General features: G+C 40.9%; 1 protein-coding gene across 6 annotated transcripts in view; it reads right to left on the reverse strand.

Annotated features, from left to right (window-relative positions):
* Positions 1-18,111, reverse strand: part of BLM (BLM RecQ like helicase) — a 100,361-nt gene that overhangs the window by 14,683 nt on the left and 67,567 nt on the right. For all 6 annotated transcript variants that reach the window (XM_077872373.1, XM_077872353.1, XM_077872363.1 and 3 more), the window contains 4 exons: positions 16,905-17,065; positions 11,072-11,267; positions 7,876-8,066; positions 2,931-3,078 (listed from right to left, as the gene is read on the reverse strand). In XM_077872373.1, the coding sequence (XP_077728499.1) occupies positions 2,931-3,078; positions 7,876-8,066; positions 11,072-11,267; positions 16,905-17,065 (696 nt within the window). The remainder of the gene's footprint in view (positions 1-2,930; positions 3,079-7,875; positions 8,067-11,071; positions 11,268-16,904; positions 17,066-18,111) is intronic.

Consider the following 18,111-nt stretch of genomic DNA (forward strand, 5'->3'; position numbering starts at 1 on the left):
ACTGCAGGCGGCGCTAAACTGCTGCGCCACCAGGGCTGCCCTCTACTTTCTATTTCAAAAATTATGTCAGATTTCACATCTCCAAAGAACTGATCTATATTATTTCTCTCATACTTTTCATGTATCTTTTTGCTCAGGTCCCAGAAAATTTACTGACTTTATCTTTCAACATTTCCACTAAACTTACTTTGTCAATCATTAAAAAATTTTAATGATTTTTGGGGCGCCTGGTCAGCTCAGTTGAAGGAGGCTGAGTCTCTCGATCTCAGGGTTCTAAGTTTGAGCCCCATGCTGGGGATAGAGATTATTTAAAAATATATAAATAAAATAATAATAAAAGAAGATTTATTTGAGAGAGAGCATGAGCAGGGAGGAGGGGCAGAAGGAGAAGCAGACACCCTGACTGAGCAGGGAGCCCAACGTGGGGCTCAATCCCAGGACCATGAGATCATGACCTGAGCTGAAGACAGATGCTTCGCTGACTGAGCCACCCAGGTGGCCCAATAAGTAAAATTTTTAACAGTTCTCCCTCATTCTTTGTATCTTTTCCATAACATTATTACTTAAGTCTTTGTGAAGATTCAAAATTAGGAGTTTCTCCTCCCTTCTCCCTAAAGCTACTGATTATTTTCTAAATTCTCTATATCCCAGGGTCAAATACTTACTTGGGTTTTCTTGATCGTCCAGTTGTATTTAACCTGCAGGCATCAGATTAAACTTTTGAGGTGGATTTCCTGTTATTTAATTTTTCTTAATCCGAAAAAAAACCACTATATTTTATTTGAGAGAAAGAAAGAGAGTACATGAATGTGCAAGGGGAGGGGCAGATGGTGAGGGAGAGAATCTCAAGCAGACTCCTCACTGAATGTGGAACCTGACGCAGGGCTCCATCTCATGACCCTGAAATCATGACCTGAGCCAAAATTAAGAGTAGGATGCTTAACTAAGATATCTAGATGCCCTTCCTCTGTTATTTTGTATCTATTTCCCCTCAAATTCCTCCCATGAATAGGAATACCCAGGTTTGTTTTAGGGTGAGTGGGTGGGCTGGGTGGTCCCCAAATGCCACTTAGGGGCTCGGGCCCCTAACTCAGCTGCCTTTCTATTCCTTTTTTAAGAAGCTTTATGTTTATTTTTAAGATTTTATTTATTAATGAGAGACAGAGAGAGAGAGAGGCAGAGACACAGGCAGAGAGAGAAGCAGGCTCCATGCAGGGAGCCTGACATGGGACCCGATCCCTGGTCTCCAGGATCACAACCTGGGCCGAAGGAGGCACCAAACTGCTGAGCCACCCAGGCATCCCTGCCTTTCTATTCCTTAGGCAGTTTTGTTCTAGAATCAATTCCAGGCTGGTATTTGATACAGTTCTCTTGTGGGCAGACTTTAACTGCTCCCTCCTATTTCTGGCTCCCCTACTCTCGCTCCCATCCCCTGGGCCTGTAGACTAGTCTGAGGCTCACTGATAATGGACTTCTGCCTGGCTGACAGTCCTTCCTCTTCTATGACTCTCTCCCTACATTCATTTTGCATGGTGGCCTTTTGTGTTTCAGTACACTTGGCACCATGCTTCTATCCATTTCCTAAAAGATTTGAAAAACCTTGAATCTGATGATGGTCTCTTTCTGGTGCTCTATGCCCTAATGAATTGAATCCCCATTTTATTTCCTTACTATTACTTTAATAGGGACTCAAACAAACAAAAAGACATACTTTTGCCCAGGCTGCCATCTGGAACTAGAAGTCATTCAACAGATAATTCTCCAATTAAGTTATTATTTTTTTTTCTTTTCTTTTTTTTTTTTTTAATTTTTATTTATTTATGACAGTCACACAGAGAGAGAGGCAGAGACACAGGCAGAGGGAGAAGCAGGCTCCATGCACCGGGAGCCCAACGTGGGATTTGATCCCGGGTCTCCAGGATCGCGCCCTGGGCCAAAGGCAGGCGCCAAACCACTGCGCCACCCAGGGATCCCTCCAATTAAGTTATATATTCCACTCATTCAGATGGAATTTTGATGCTTTAATATTTTCTTTGTATTAATTTTTATTATTACTATCTTTTTGACATATAATTGATATATAATAATATATCAGTTTCATGTGTACAGCATAGAAATTCAACAATTCTAGACATTGTGTCTTGCTTACCATGAGAGGTTGTCACCAGTTGCCACCATACGTTATTACAATATTACTGTTGACATTTTCTATCCTGCACTTCTCATTCCCATGATGTATTCATTTTATTTTACTTTATTTTTAAGATTTTTATTTATTTATTCATGAGAGACACAGAGAGGCAGAGACATAGGCAGAGGGAGAAGCAGGCTCCCTATGGGGAGCCTGATGCAGGACTCAATCCCCAGGATCACGACATGAGCTGAAGGCAGATGCTCAACTGCTGAGCCACCCAAGTGTCCCGATGTATTCATTTTATAACTGGAGGTTTGCACCTCTTAATTCCTATTACTCATTTACCCTATTATTTCCTTTTCTGAATATGAAGAGCTCACCTTAGTGACATATAAATTCTATATAAATAATTGGTAAAATTAATAAAAGCTTATTTTTGTTTGTAACTCATAAAAGTTTTATTCTGAAATCCTTAATTTCATTTTTAAATGGTTTAAAATTTTTATTTACTTGAGAGAGACAGAAAGAGACAGAGTGTGCACATAAGCAAGGGGAGGGGGAGAGGGGGAAGCAGATTCCTCACTGAGCAGGGTGCCTCATGCAGAGCTTGATCTCAGGACCCTGAAATCATGACCTGAGCCTAAGGCAAATACTTAACTGAGTCACCCAGGTGCCCCCGAAATCCTTAATTTCTACAAGAAAATAGATGAGAGATTTTTTTCTGTGTACTTGTGATGAATTCTTTAGATGCTCAATCTTAATTACTATAACTCAAACAATAAAACAGACAACTTACCCAAGAAAATGTCAACTAGCATATTCATAGTAAATCTCCCAGAAGGACCTAATTGGTTTTTAATTCTTGTTCCTTGTGATGAACTATGTTCTTGAACAAATCTTACAATATTTTTTACATCATCAGTCACATCTCTTGTCTTATAATCCTATGAATAAAAAGAGATTACCAAAAAAGAAAAAAGAAAAAAAAGGAGATTACCTTCTGCTGTAATGAAGCCAATACCTAAGTTGCTAGGGTTTAATCTTACCTGCGGTAGTCTTATAACCAATTTCCACACCAAAACCAAGACCCAAACCCAAATTTCGTTTTTTAAAAGATTAAAAAAAAATGTATTCATTTGATGGGCAGCCCAGGTGGCTCAGTGGTTTGGTGCCACCTTCAGCCCAGGGTGTGATCCTAGGATCCCAGGATTGAGTCCTGCATTGGGCTCCCTGCATGGGGCCTGCTTCTCCCTCTGCTGGTGTCTCTGCCTCTCTCTCTGTGTCTCTCATGAATAAATAAATAAAATCATTAAAAGAAAAAATGTATTCATTTGAGAGAGAAAGAGTGCACTTGTGTGCACACACGAGCAGGGGGAGGGGAGGAGCAGAGGGAGAGGGAGAAACAGACCCCGCTGACCAGGTAGCCTGACTCAGGGCTCTATCCCAGGACCCTGGGATCATGACCTGAGCCAAAGACAGATGCTTAACTGACTGAGCCACCCAGGTGCCCCCAAACCCTAATTTCCAATGTTCTTTCTTTTCTAAGTTCTTACATTAACCTTGTGCCTAGAACAATTAGCACTCTACCATATCTACTTTACTACTGTGACATTCCTCTCCTTACAGACATTCTTCCATTCCTCTTCCATTCTGTTACTTGGATGGTGACTTCTGCGATCAAAAACACTGCCTCCCCCCCCCCCCAAAAAAAAACCCACTGCCCAACCATGCAAATCTATGAGTTCTGACTGCTTTTGGGCCTTTGGTGCCGTAGTCAACCATTTTAATGATGGCCTGGCAGCTCCCTTTCTTCTCCTCTCTGGTCTCCAAACTCAGCCTACTTTTTAAAGTATTATTGTATGATTTATCTGCTTTCATCTATCCTAGATCTCCAAACTAGTGATTCTAACCACTCACTGTTCTCAAAAGCGGCATCAAGCTCCTGGCCTCTGCCTATGCAGCCAGCCGCCTCACCTTCTACCCCTTGTTCCTCTGCCACAGTCTCACAACAACAAGACAAACAGGTTTCTTGTCTTATTCTAACAGTTGGTAGTGATTCTGAGGTTCTATCTAGAACCATCATGAAACAGTGCTCTGTCACTCTAACACAATTCCTGCCTTAATTCTTGGTGACTCAGCAGACAGATGCTCCACCTTGGCCTCTGGCATCTTGATCTCCTCTGCCCCAGTGACCCTGTCTTCCATGTTTGCAGCAGCTCACTCCCCTGGTCACACCTACCACCTTGGCCTCACTAAAAGCGGCAACCCCTTCATTCTTTGACTGCCACCTTATGCCATCTTGTATATTCTGACTCCAACAACCCACTCATTCCCATCCTCATCTGATCTCCTAACTCAGCTTAAATTCCACAGCCTGTCATTACAATACTACCTTTCATGTACCTTAAGTTCCCTTGCCTTTAGGTCACTTCATCACATTCATTGTTCAACGGATGATACGCATTAGATCCAACTCTTCATCATTCCATGCCCGAGCCTTGGTGGCTGACCTTGGCTGGAGAACATGTGCAGCCATGTTGAAAGTCTGCACTTTCAACAAATGGCCAGAAACCTCAAGTGAATCCTTCACTCGGCCAGCTCATCATCACACACCCTTGGTCTAGTACCCCTCCATTCAGGGATCAGCACACTGTGGCCCATGAGCTGTACTCCTGTTTCCGTACATCAAATTTTATTGGAACAAAGCCATGGAAAATTGATGTATTTACTGTTTATATTTGCTTTTGGGCTAAAAGAGCAGAGTTGAGTACTTGGTGTTTTTTTTTTTTAGAGTTGAGTACTTGTGACAGAGACCATGATTCCAGGACCCACAAAGCCTGGAGTATACACTCTGGTCCTTTAAGATAAAGTTTGCTGACCACTGTCCTAGATGACCACTTCTCTTGCTCCTTTATCTTCAATTCTCTTTTCCTGACCATCAGCTGACCACCTCATCTGCTACTTCACAGAAAATGAAAGCAACCACAGAGAGCTTTCACAAACTTCCCTCACATCATCTATCACTGGCAAAGGCTCCATAGTCTTCTTCCTCCTGCTATTACGGATGGACTATCTCGGTTCCTAAGAGCCAACTCTGGACTTGTGCACTAGATCCCTCCACCACCCACCCTCTTCAAGCTCTTCAAGGACATTGCATCTGTGGTTCTCCCCTCTTCTGACACATCAAGTTTTCACCCTATACAGGTACATTTTTTTTTTTTTTTTTAGATTTTATTTATTTATTCATGAGAGACACACAGAAAGAGGTAGAAACACAGGCAGAGGGAGAAGCAGGCTCCATGCAGGGAGCCTGACATGGGACTTGATCTTGGGACTCCAGGATCACACCCTGGGCTTAAGGCTGCGCTAAACCGCTGACCCACCCAGGCTGCCCCTACAGGTACATTCTTATCAGAGACAAATATTACTTCTGTCTTTTCCTGATTCCACTTCCCCTGCCAGCTGCTATCTCATTTTTCTGATCATCCTTGAAGCAGAACTTAAGAGAGTTTTCTATTTTCACTACCTCCAGTTTGGCCCCACGCTACTGAAACTGGCCAAACAAATCTAAGCTACCATGATTCCTGTGGTGCTAACGCCGCAGGATATTCTCGGTCCCTTTTCTTCTTGGCTTAGGAGCAGCATTTGAGGTGTGAGTACTCCCTCCTCCCTAAAACGCTTTCTGTCTGTATGTTTTCCTCTTACCTTGCTAATTCTCTTTCTTGGTCTCCTTTCCTAGCCCCTCCTCTTCTCCTTAAACTCTTAATGTCCTAGGACTCAATGCTTTGGTTTTCTTCTCTTTGGTCTAACCTTAGACGTCTGAAGATTTCATCTGCTCTTATGGCTCAATACCATCTGTGTACCAACCACTCCCAAATTTGTAGGTACCACAAGCCTCTTTTCAGAATTCCTGAATCTAACAGACACATCTAACTCAAAACACCCCAAACTGAACTTATTTGCCCTGCCAAATGGCCATCCCCAAACATTCTGGCTGAGAGTCATATCACACCACCCCTCCAGTGGCTTCTCTGGCCTGCCATTTCCTTTCCTTCAACTGACTCTTAGCTGTGCCCAGCTAAACGGGCTCCCCTGCCATCCTTCAAATACACAGGCATACCCGCCCTCGCCTCTAATACCCTGAGGCTAAGAATGCCCATATCCAGGGAGCTGCTCAGCTAACTACAAGTATCCTCTCAGGTAGGCTGCATCTCTGTGCTAAGACTTCCCTGGGCCAATTTACCTGATCCTGAACCTTCATCCCATCCATTATTCTGGGCTCCTTACGTTGCTGTGCTTGCATGCCCTTACACTGTGCTCAGACTCCCTCTGTGAGGATGTAAGCCCCACAGGGGTAGGGATCTTTTTATTTTGTTCAGTTACGCATCCCAATCTCCTAGAATGGTACCCTCACACAGCAGGCACTCAATAAACATTTGTTAAACAAGAACTGATCAGCAATGTGCGCGGGGTAGGGCTTGAGGAATCTGGAGATCCTACCCTGAGAGAGAGTACACCACCCTCTGATCTGGCTACTGCTGCATATCTTTGTGACTGTGCTTATCACGTGGCCTTACAATCATGTGGATACATGTATGTCTGTCCCCCTCCAGTCTATGAACTGGCCCATAGCACACTCATTTGTGAATCTCCAGCATCGTGCACAGACATTTCAAATAATGTATCAAATGTGAAAACACTCTGTAAACTGCAATGTCTCTGTACGGAGACATTAAAACACAGAATTACCATGAGAGGTAAAATTAAGTACCTAATGATTGAATTTAACAACTTCTCATGGTTATTTTTAGGACAGATGATAGCAAACTCATCTAGAATCTATTGCCATTAATTCTTTATAGTTTTTATTTTATTTTTTAAAAAAATTTATTTATTTATTTATGAGAGAGAGAGAGAGAGAGAGAGAGAGAGAGAGAGAGAGAGAGGCAGAGACACAGGAGGAGGGAGAAGCAGGCTCCATGCCGGGAGCCCGACGTGGGACTCGATCCCGAGACTCCAGGATCGCGCCCCGGGCCAAAGGCAGGCGCTAAACCGCTGAGCCACCCAGGGATCCCCTCTTTATAGTTTTTAAATAACCAATTTATAGTATAACATAATTAACCTGATTCAAACACACAATATACTAGTTACTATAACTCTCTTCAGAATGACAACTTCAAATATATATTGGGATTGAATCTAAATATTCTATCTGCCCATGTTGGATCTTTCTGGATCTTTACAGATAAGTGATATTTCTAAAATACCCTATAAGCCTTATTGCACATATAAAACCTTAATAGTTTATTTTATTTTTAAATTTTATTTATTTAATCATGAGAGACACAGAGAGAGAGGGGCAGAGACACAGGCAGAGAGAGAAGCAGGCTCCATGCAGGAAGCCTGACGTGGAACTCGATCCCATGACTCAAGGACCGTGCCCTGGGCCGAAGGCAGGCACTAAACTGCTGAGCCATCCAGGGATCCCCAAAACCTCAATATTTTAGATAGGTCCGGTATATTTTTTTTTATAGGCTTCTAATCTGAAAGCTATTCCACAGAATTACTATTAAATGTTTCTATTCCAAATTACTATGGGGAGGAAGCCATCTTTCCCCAGCTCAATCCCTGAGGGCACACTTATAGTAACCTAACTTGTACCTCACTTTGCTAAATTAAGAAAGAAAAAAAGTGCTGGCAATTTCCTGAATTACAAGGAATTTAAAACTTTCTTTTTTTACCTTTGTTTTACAGCAATTATCACAAGAAACATCAGGGTATTTCTTACAAAAATCAGGATTAAATCCAGTTTCGCCAAAGTAAGCCAAAAGCTGTATTCTCCTGCATTCTGTTATATTTTCACAGTAATGCACCATACTATACAAATTATTGAAGTGAGTCTCTCTTGTATGACGGTTTCCATCTTTTTCCACTAAAAGAGGTGAAGAACAAAGTAAAAATACTTATTAGTATTAAGTAGAAAAAATAGAAGCAAAAAAAAAAAATAGAAGCAAATATCATAGAAATATACAGAATAGATTCATATAACTTTAAATATTAAATGAAACAAAATTACTAATAGCATAGATATCAGTATGGTATCATTCTATATTCTATACTATGACCAATAGGGTATTTATGTTTATCCCTCAAATTTTTAGTTTTATAGGAATAAATGAAGATTGTCATCAGGAATATCTGAAAAATTTCTTCAGATCTTCATGATTCCCACTGATGAAGATTTGAATCAAATTTACTGTATTTATCAGATAAGCACATACTTAGCTGGATGTTCAAAGTCAGCAGGGCATGGAACCATGGCAGTGAGCCATGCACGTCCCTGGGCATCTAGGGTCAAAAGAGTTAAGCCAGTGGTTCCCGAGGTGTATGCCAAGGAGCCCCGGGGTGCTGCAGTGAACTCACAGGGATGTTGGCAGGGTATTTTAAATCTAAGCACAGCAATATCTGACATCTGTTGAACACCACACAAACCACTAGTCCGAGGTAGCTCAGGGTGCTACATTCCTTCCAATGCCATCTCTGTGAAACTCAAGTTTTGGCAGTTGTCGTGATAAATACAAGTACCTCCAGAAAAATCCACGTGAAACAGGAAATAAGGGTGGCAGTGTCTAATCTCATGTCAAGGTTTGAGAATCATATGCACATACTTTCTTTGTAAGCAATTGAGGTTAGCTAAGAATAAAAATAAAAAAATTGGGATCCCTGGGTGGCACAGCAGTTTGGCGCCTGCCGTTGGCCCAGGGCGCGATCCTGGAGACCCAGGATCGAGTCCCGCGTCGGGCTCCCGGTGCATGGAGCCTGCTTCTCCCTCTGCCTATGTCTCTGCCTCTCTCTCTATCTCTGTGTGACTATCGTAGATAAATAAAAAATTAAAAAAAAAAAAAAAGAAAATAAAAAAATTAAATTTTTTTTTCCTGACTTATGAGTATTATTTTTTTCAAAATATTGCTAAGTGTTAAAAACTTAAAATACTTATTGAATTGTTTGGACCTAAATTAATACAGGTTCTTTTTTTTAAAATATTTTATTTATTTATTCATGAGAGAGAGAGAGGCAGACACAGGTAGAGGGAGAAGCAGGCTCCCTGCAGGAAGCCTGATGTGGGACTCAATTCAGGGACTCCAGGATCATGCCCTGGGCCGAAGGCAGGCGCTAAACCACTGAGCTATCCAGGGATCCCCAATACAGGTTCTTTTTTTTTTTTTTTTTAATTTTTATTTATTTATGATAGTCACAGAGAGAGAGAGAGAGATAGAGAGGCAGAGACATAGGCAGAGGGAGAAGCAGGCTCCATGCACCGGGAGCCTGATGTGGGATTCGATCCCGGGTCTCCAGGATCGCGCCCTGGGCCAAAGGCAGGCGCCAAACCGCTGCGCCACCCAGGGATCCCACCCAATACAGGTTCTGTTTAAAACCACAAAAGGACATGCTGAGATTAAAAGTCCATTTTTTCACTGAGAATCATCTTGGTATATAGTGCAAGGGACATGGACTTTGGGGTTCAGATAGACCTGGGCCCCATCAGAGCTCTGCCACTTACTAGCTCTACATCTCTCGTCCTGCTATGTGAAATGAGGAGAGTAACAGCATTACCCATTAGGCCTGTTGTGAAGACTGGGTAAAGGGATATAATCAAGCAGTTAAGATAGCGCACAGAGCAGGTGCTAAGCAATGCCATCTATCTGTATTGCTGATACAACGTACTCTTGCCCCAACCCCCAGTCCTATTGCTGCTGCTGCTCATCAGTGCTCTTGGGGGCAAGTCACAAAGGTTTCATGAAACTCCCTTTTACCATGGGATAAACTACCTCAAAAGCTAGGGATTATGGGCACAAAAGGGGAAATGATACTTGGCACGGTGCCTGGTAAATGTCATGTCCATGTGTAGTATCTCTGGAAGGATCCATTCAAAAGTGGTCTCAAAATAGCAATTTTATTTGGGAAATGTATTTAACTACCACAATTTAGTAGAAAAATGGGCAAAGGGCATAATAAAAGATTCTAAAATATGTATTCACTTTAACCTAGCAAGTCTAAGTCTGGAAATTTGTTCTATACAGACTGTTTGCACATATGCCCAAAGATACCCGTAAAAGATGCTCAATGCTGTACTGCTGATAACTGTGAAAAGCAATAAATAATCTAGGTATCGATTCCAACAGGACTGGTTAAAAAGCCATGGAATTCTACGTAGTTGAACAATACGTTATCAACCGGAGTCATAATTACATCCTCATGTAGACTGAAAACAATCAGCTTGCTATCAGTCTACAAAAAAAGGCATACAAAACCCCATTTACAAATTTTATTTCAATTAATTAATTAATTAATCAGATAGAGAGAGAGGCAGAGACACAAGCAGAGGGAGAAGTAGGCTCCATGCAGGGAGCCCAACGTGGGACTCAATCCCAGGCCTCCAGGATCTCATCCCGGGCTGCAGGCAGCGCTAAACTGCTGCGCCACCGGGGCTGCCCCGAATTTACAAATTTTAAAATGTATGCATTTGGCAGGGGTAGACACTAAATATCAGATACTGCTTCTCTCTGATGGGGGAGTAGAAGGCTGAGATGGGAAAGAAAGACATGGGGGGTTTTATTTCTTAACCTGGTGATATGTGAAGGTTCGTTATTTCTCCCATTTGACCTTTCTGCGTGTTTGAAATCTATGTTACATGCAAGGATGCACACAGAGACGGGATCTGGAAGGATACAAAGGAAGCCAATAGCTGGAATTATTTCTTAGGGCAGGACCACATACAAGGCATGGTTTGGACATTGTCTGCTGCTGTATCATTTGAGTGTTACATGACAAGCATGTAATACGTTTATAACTATTTAAAGAAAACTGGACCGAAAGTACCCCAATGGCAGGACAAGGTTCTATCACGAGACTGAAGAGGACAGGAGCTTGGCTTACTCAGGATGAGTCTCTTGAGTCGTGTCACATCATGATAGGTATAGAACAGCAGGCAGTGAGAAATTTCCCCATCTCTTCCAGCTCTGCCAGATTCTTGGTAGTAGCCCTCCACAGACTTAGGGAGAGATGCATGAATCACGAATCGCACATCAGGTTTGTCAATCCCCATTCCGAACGCTATTGTTGCACAGATGACCTGATGAAAAAGCAGAAGCCTTTTAGACTCATAATAGATTTACAGGAACATTTACAGGCACCTCTAAAAGCTCCATCCTCTATTTTATTTTATTTATTTATTTTTAAAAAAGATTTTATTTATTTATTCACAAGAGACACACAGAGAAGCAGAGATGTAGGCAGAAGGAGCCTGATGTGGGACTCGATCCTGGAACTCCGGGAACACACCTAGAGCCAAAGGCAGATGCTCAACTGCTGAGCTACCCAGGCGTCCCTTTATTTTACTTTAAAGTATACTCTATACAACAATCTAATATCGTAACTTGGTCCCATTATTTAGCATGACTTATATGAGATCTTCATATGCAAGATAATTGGCAATTTTATTAAGACCCAAGGAGGTAAAGAGAAACTTGCTATAGCAGGCACTTTTTTGTGTGATTTGGAGTCATTATGGAAGAGGCCCAGAATCAAGAGCAGTCACCTCTTGGTGTGTTGCCATTGCTTATTCTCTTACATTTTTGATATGGAGGTGTGAGGAGCACTATCCACATGGCCATGATCACCAGGTCTATGATCATGAACACGTTGCTCAGGAGCCCACGTTACTCAGGCTGTTTCCAGGGCTTGAACTTCCAGCGGCCACCGCTGCCAGCTTCTCTGATGCTTTGGGAGCAATGGCATTCTCCCCTGCTCCGCTGCTTACCGTTATGTTCCCAGGTGGGGCAGCTGATGGATCACACACCAGCAACTTCTCCTCAACAGCTGATTTCAAAGTAAAAACTTGTGACATTTTTATTGGAACTCACGTGGGTGAAAGTCTAAGTTGCTTATACTAGAAAAAAAAAAAAAAGACTGGAGATTGTGCCTATGCAAATGACTTAGTAGGACAAGCCAGGTGACAGTTAAATTTCAGGAGCTTCATAAATTGGTTTTTAGTAAAAAGATCATTTTTAAGAATATCTATTTCAGTTGCAAATTTAGGACTTATTAAGTCAGACCAAAAAGTTACATCTCCAGGTAAAATTATATTATACAAATAAAGCTGCAAGGCTTTATTTTATTTTTTTAGCTCTTAATAAACAGCGGCTGCAAGAACAGGATTTCAAAAGCAACTGAGCTACCTAGCAGCCAGACTGAGTCCTTGGTGCCTGAACAGTAGAAATAGCAACTGCAGGCTGTGAAGTGTGAGGCAGCAAATAAATGTGCTTGGCAACATTGGGTCTGGCTGCGGCCTGAGCTATAGGCCAGTCAGCCCTCTAAATTTATGGCACTTTGATCAAAGGGAATGTCCTTGGAAAAGAGAAAGTCTACTGGAGCCTCTAGTGGTGGGGAGCAGGTGGAGAGGCCGGGCAGGGAGGTGTGGCAACCCACAGGCCCGTAGCAGTCCAAGAAGCAGGGGTGCATTTCCCCAGGTCAGGTGGGCCTAGGGCAGTGAGAGAGCAAGCATGTAGGCTCCCAGTGAGTCGACATAGATGCCAAGTCCCCCTGAAAGCCTTTACTCCTCATCACTGGGAAAAACTTGCTTGATCCAGCTGTTATTTCCTTATTTCTGTGTTACTTTTAAAACTATAGACTAGACTATAATAATTTCTTTGTGAAGAAAAACAAGGAAGTTTTATTCTATCTTACAAATCTAACAAGATCAGAGTTGTCCAGTGATGGTATAATTAGCTACTCTGAAAATGGAAACAGAAACTCACCAATTTTTTAAACTATATTTTTGATCAAAGTGTTTTATATAGGGATCCCTGGGTGGCGCAGCGGTTTGGCGCCTGCCTTTGGCCCAGGGCGCGATCCTGGAGACCCGGGATCGAATCCCACATCGGGCTCCCGGTGCATGGAGCCTGCTTCTCCCTCTGCCTGTGTCTCTGCCTCTCTCTCTCTCTCTCTGTGTGTGTGACTATCATAAATAAATAAAAATTAAAAAAAAAAGTGTTTTATATATACGTATACAAATATGTACATATGTGTGCATGGGTATTTATACTATAAATTTTTTTTTCAAGAATTTATTTATATATTCACGAGAGAGAAAGAGAAGCAGAGACATAGACGGAGAAGCAGGCTCCTCACAGCAAGCCTGATGGGGGACTGGATCCCAGGACTCCAGGATCACTCTCTGAGCCAAAGGCAGACGCTCAACCCCTGAGCCACCCAGGAGTCCCTTTTTTATGGTTTTAGATTCTATTTGTTCCTATGTTTCTCCATCATTTACATCTGAACATTTGCATATCATTACGAAATTCTTCATAAATCATTTTCAATGTCAGGAATGCACTATAATACAGTCACTCTCTCAGGACACTTAGGCTACTTACGATTAAAAATAATATTATTATACAGTCGATGATATTCTAATAACTTTGTGGTAAGTGGCTAGTACAAGTATTGTGGTAAGTAGCTAGTACAATTATTGTGGTGTGCATGCGACAATGTATATAATTGCCAAGTCACTGTGTTGTATACCTGAAAGTAATATAATATTGTATATATCAGCTATACTTCAATTAACAAAAAACCCAGAAAACCATAAACAAACACTGATATGAATTCCATTCGTGTGTTTCAAATCAGAAGCTCCTGTAATAGTCTGCTATGTTCTCTTCCAGAAAGGCTCTCAGAAGCATTGCAGGAAACTGCCTCTTATAGCACCATCCCCAACAATTAATAGAAGTTTCCTAATACAAGAAGTGAAAATGGTCTTTCACTGTTTTAAGTTTGGCTTCCTTTAATAACTAGCAAAGCTGCCCTTTGAGAAACAATTCTACTTAGCTTTTCGTGGCTCCTTCTTTTTGATGTCTCTTGATAGCCTGGGGAAATTTATTAATTGAGACTCATGTTTTTCTTATCAAAGTTTTACATGCTCTTTGGTATGTTTTATTTGCTGGAGACATTATTTTCCTAGTTTTGCTATTTGCTATTGCCTTTAATTTTATCAATTAATAACTGTTTATTTAGGTTTTTAATTGTTTCTAGCAATTATTTCCTTTTGAGCTCTTTTTAAGGTTGGGTTCTCTTCTAGTCAGAGTTCATACATTTAAAAATACTAATACTGGGGCATCTGGATGGCTCAGTGGTTGAGTGTCTGCCTTTGGCTCGGGTCGTGATCCTGGGGACCTGGGATCAAGTCTGGCATCAGGCTCCCTGGAGGGGGCCTGCTTCTCCCTGACTCTGCTTCTCTCTCTGTGTCTCTCATGAATAAATAAATAAAATCTTCAAAAAAATTAAAAATATCAATACCTTTATTTACCTATAATTAATTTTGATAGGAGGATTCAAAATGATTGCCCCCCAGCAGGTAAGAGGTACCAGTGGTTGGATTGTCCTCCTTTACTCATTATTTTTCAATGTCATCCTTACCACATATTGTTTTTATAATGCCTTTTTAAAAAAAGATTTATTCATTTTGGGGGAGGGGTGGGGGGAGAGTTTCAAGCAGACTCCGCCCTAAGCAGGGAACCCTGCTTATGGGGCTTGATCTCACAACCCTGAGATCACAACTTGAGCTGAAACCAAGAGCTGGGACACTCAATTGACTGCACCACCCACCAGTGTGCTCTGTTTTCCAGTCTAATTCTGGACTTCTGTGTCATTGATCTGTCTGTAATGTACTGCAAAGCCAGTGTTCACGTGTTTTCATTTTCTTGCCCAAGTCTTTCAGTTACTTGAACTTGAATATTCTTCCAGATAAACTTTAGAAAAAGTTTATCAAAGAAAAAAAACCCACTGGAATTCTGCTTAGTTAAATATACAAATTAGGGAAGACTGGCATCTGTGATTACTTCAGTGGAGATAAGCTGGTGATACATTTTGGACTTTACATATCTGAGAGTGCTTTTCTGTTGTGTCCAACATCTGTGATGAGAGCTGGCTGTGAAATCCTACAGCTCCAGGCTTCCCTCCTTTGATTCTGAAGATGGTGTGTTCTGCTTTTGTTCTTCAGTGAAACAGTCTCAGGCCTGTCTGTTTTTTTGTAGAGTATCCTATTTCTCTATCTTCGTGAATGTAATTTCTTTCAGCTCTCTGCAAATCAAACAAAGTGGTGAACTCTGTCTACATGTAAGTTTTCCCCCAGCGACTCTGAGAAAATGCTTTTAAATTTGTTAAATATTTGTTATGTATTCATTCAGAACACATCTGACTACTGTATCTACTTCAGCCATCTTGATTTCTTCCTTGGATACACTGATTATTCTTAAGCTGACATTTTCAAGATATTCACTACCTCGCTGATACAAATGTCTGCACCAAGGTGAATCATTTATGTCTTGATACATAATTGGATTTGTTTTGCCTTTTTGTGAATTTTCTTATCTAGATAAACTGAATTTTTATTTGTGCCTTCATCTCTGTGTTCTTCTTATGGCAAAGTGCTTCTAGTTCATATATTGAGTCTTCTGGCATCTTTCCAAGGACCCCAAGCTAATACCCTCTAAGACTTTTTTGTTTCCATTATGAAATAATTTTGAGAGGTATTTTTCCTTTGAATCTTCGGGGTAATTTCTTTTTTTGTGAACTGAAAACTTCATAGGCTAAGAAAAAAAGTTATCAGTCATTTTCCTCAAATTCATCTTTGTATTTAGAGAGATCTATCCAAGGCTACAACACTGGCACCTGTTGCCATACGGGATGTCTAGAGGGTTCTTAGTTCCATGTCTCTTGATCCACTTGGGTGAAAAATCTGTCATCTCAGAATCTCAACACAATTAATTATCAGGGAAATGCAAATTAAAATCACAATGAGATGCTGCTTCACATTCCCTAGAATGGATATGTTTAAAAAAATAAAGTCATAATAATAATAAGGAAGCATGGACACTAGAACCTCATATATCACTGGTGGAAATGTAAAATTTAAAATTCTGTAGCTGCTTTAGAAAACAGTTTGGTAGTTCCTCAAAACATTAAATACAGTTACCATATGACTAAACAATTCCACTCTAGGTATCTATCCAAGAGAACTGAAAACATATTCATACAAAAACATGTACACAGATGTTCGCAGAAGCATTATTCACAATAGCCAGAAAGTGGGTACAACAAAATGTCCATTAACTGATGAATGGATAACAAACTAGGATATATTCATACAACAGAATGTGATCTGGTGCACAAAGAAAGTACTGATACATGCTACAACAAGATACATAATGCCTTGAAAACATTATGCTAAATAAGAGAAATTAGTCACAAAAGAACACATACTGTATAATTTCATTTATATGAAATGTCCAGAATAGGAAAAACTATAGAGACAGATTAGCAGTGGTTCTATTAGTTTTTGTCAGAGACGGGAGTTTGTGGAGTGGGGAGTGGCTGCTAACGGGTATGGAGTTTCTTTTTGCGATGATGAAATATTCTGGAATTAGATAATGGTGATGCTTGCACAACCCTGTGAATACACTAAAACCTACTGACTCGTAAACTTCGAAAGGGCGAATTTTATGGTATGTAAATTACAACTGATTAAGAAAAAAAGTTTTTTGATTTAGGAAAGAAAAAGCAACTTTAGAAGTCTCAAAAAAATCTGTTTTTAAATTTCAGTCTTATTTTGATGTTTGCTGTCTTTTCAGTAGAAAGAATTTTTATACTGCATGTGCAAGTTTGTTCATATACTATAAAAGATTATTTCCTTTATTTTAAAAAATGTTACCTGGCAGCCATCCTGATTAATCCACTTGTGCTGTACTTCATCCCTTGCAGAATCACTGAGGCCAGCATGATAAGCAAGAGCAGCAAGACCATCTTTCTGTAAAGTGTCAGCCATTGTATCACATTCTCGTCTGGAGAGGCAATAGATTATCCCGGAGTCATCTGCCAAGAAACCAAAACAGTATTGAGACACGAGAGCTTTTAACATAAGTAACAAAACAATTTCCTTTTTTTTTTAAGTTGGCTCTAATTCCAGCATGGAGTCCAATGTGGGGCTCGAACCCATGACCCTGAGATCAAGACCCAAACTGAGATCAAGGGTGGGATGCTCAACCAACTTAGCCACTTGTTATGTTCTTAGAAATACACAAACCATAAGCAGACCTCCAGTCTTCTAATAGTAGCAGGTAACACAGTAATTTAAGCAAGGAGTTCAGGTGGACTGGAAATGACAAGATGTGACCTTCTGGGGGCATGTGGGTGGCTCAGTTGTTTAAGCGTCTGCCTTCAGCTCAGTTCATGATCCCAGGGTCATGGGATTGAGCCCCACGTCCGGCTCCCTGCTCAGTGACCGGGGGGGGGGGGGGGGGGGGGGGCTGTTTCTCCCTCAGCCTCTACTTTTCCCAGTGTTTGTGTTTCCTCTCTCTCTCAAATAAATTAAAAAAAAAAAAGTGACCTTTTGTTCTATCTGTTCCCTGAATAACTCCTTATGTGGACGTGGAGCAAGCCTGGGCTCTATTTCATGCTGGCAATAAAATGGAAAGAGGGTACCCTTACACAAATGCTGCGGAAAGCGTATAGCTGTATGTATCAGCCTTAGAAATGCATCTAGGAAGCTAATCTAGGAAATAAAGTGGTACAAGGACTTCTGTGAAAAGTTTTGTTTCTACTTTTTAAAATTAGAAAAATTTTAATGGCCAACAGTAACAAATAAGTTACTGGGGATCCCTGGGTGGCTCAGTGGTTTGGCGCCTGCCTTTGGCCCAAGGACCAGTCCTGGAATCCCGGGATCGAGTCTCGTGTCGGGATCCTGGCATGGAGCCTGCTTCTCTCTCTGCCTCTCAATCTCTATGTCTATCATGAATAAATAAATAAAATCTTAAAAAAAAAAAAAAGAAAAAGAAATAAGATACACTGAAACTTTTTTTTTAAAGATTTCATTTATTTATTTATTTTTTTAACCTTTTTTTTAATTTTAATTTTTATTT

This window comes from Canis aureus, chromosome 2 (genome assembly GCF_053574225.1).
Source record: "Canis aureus isolate CA01 chromosome 2, VMU_Caureus_v.1.0, whole genome shotgun sequence".
Taxonomy (NCBI): domain Eukaryota; kingdom Metazoa; phylum Chordata; class Mammalia; order Carnivora; family Canidae; genus Canis; species Canis aureus.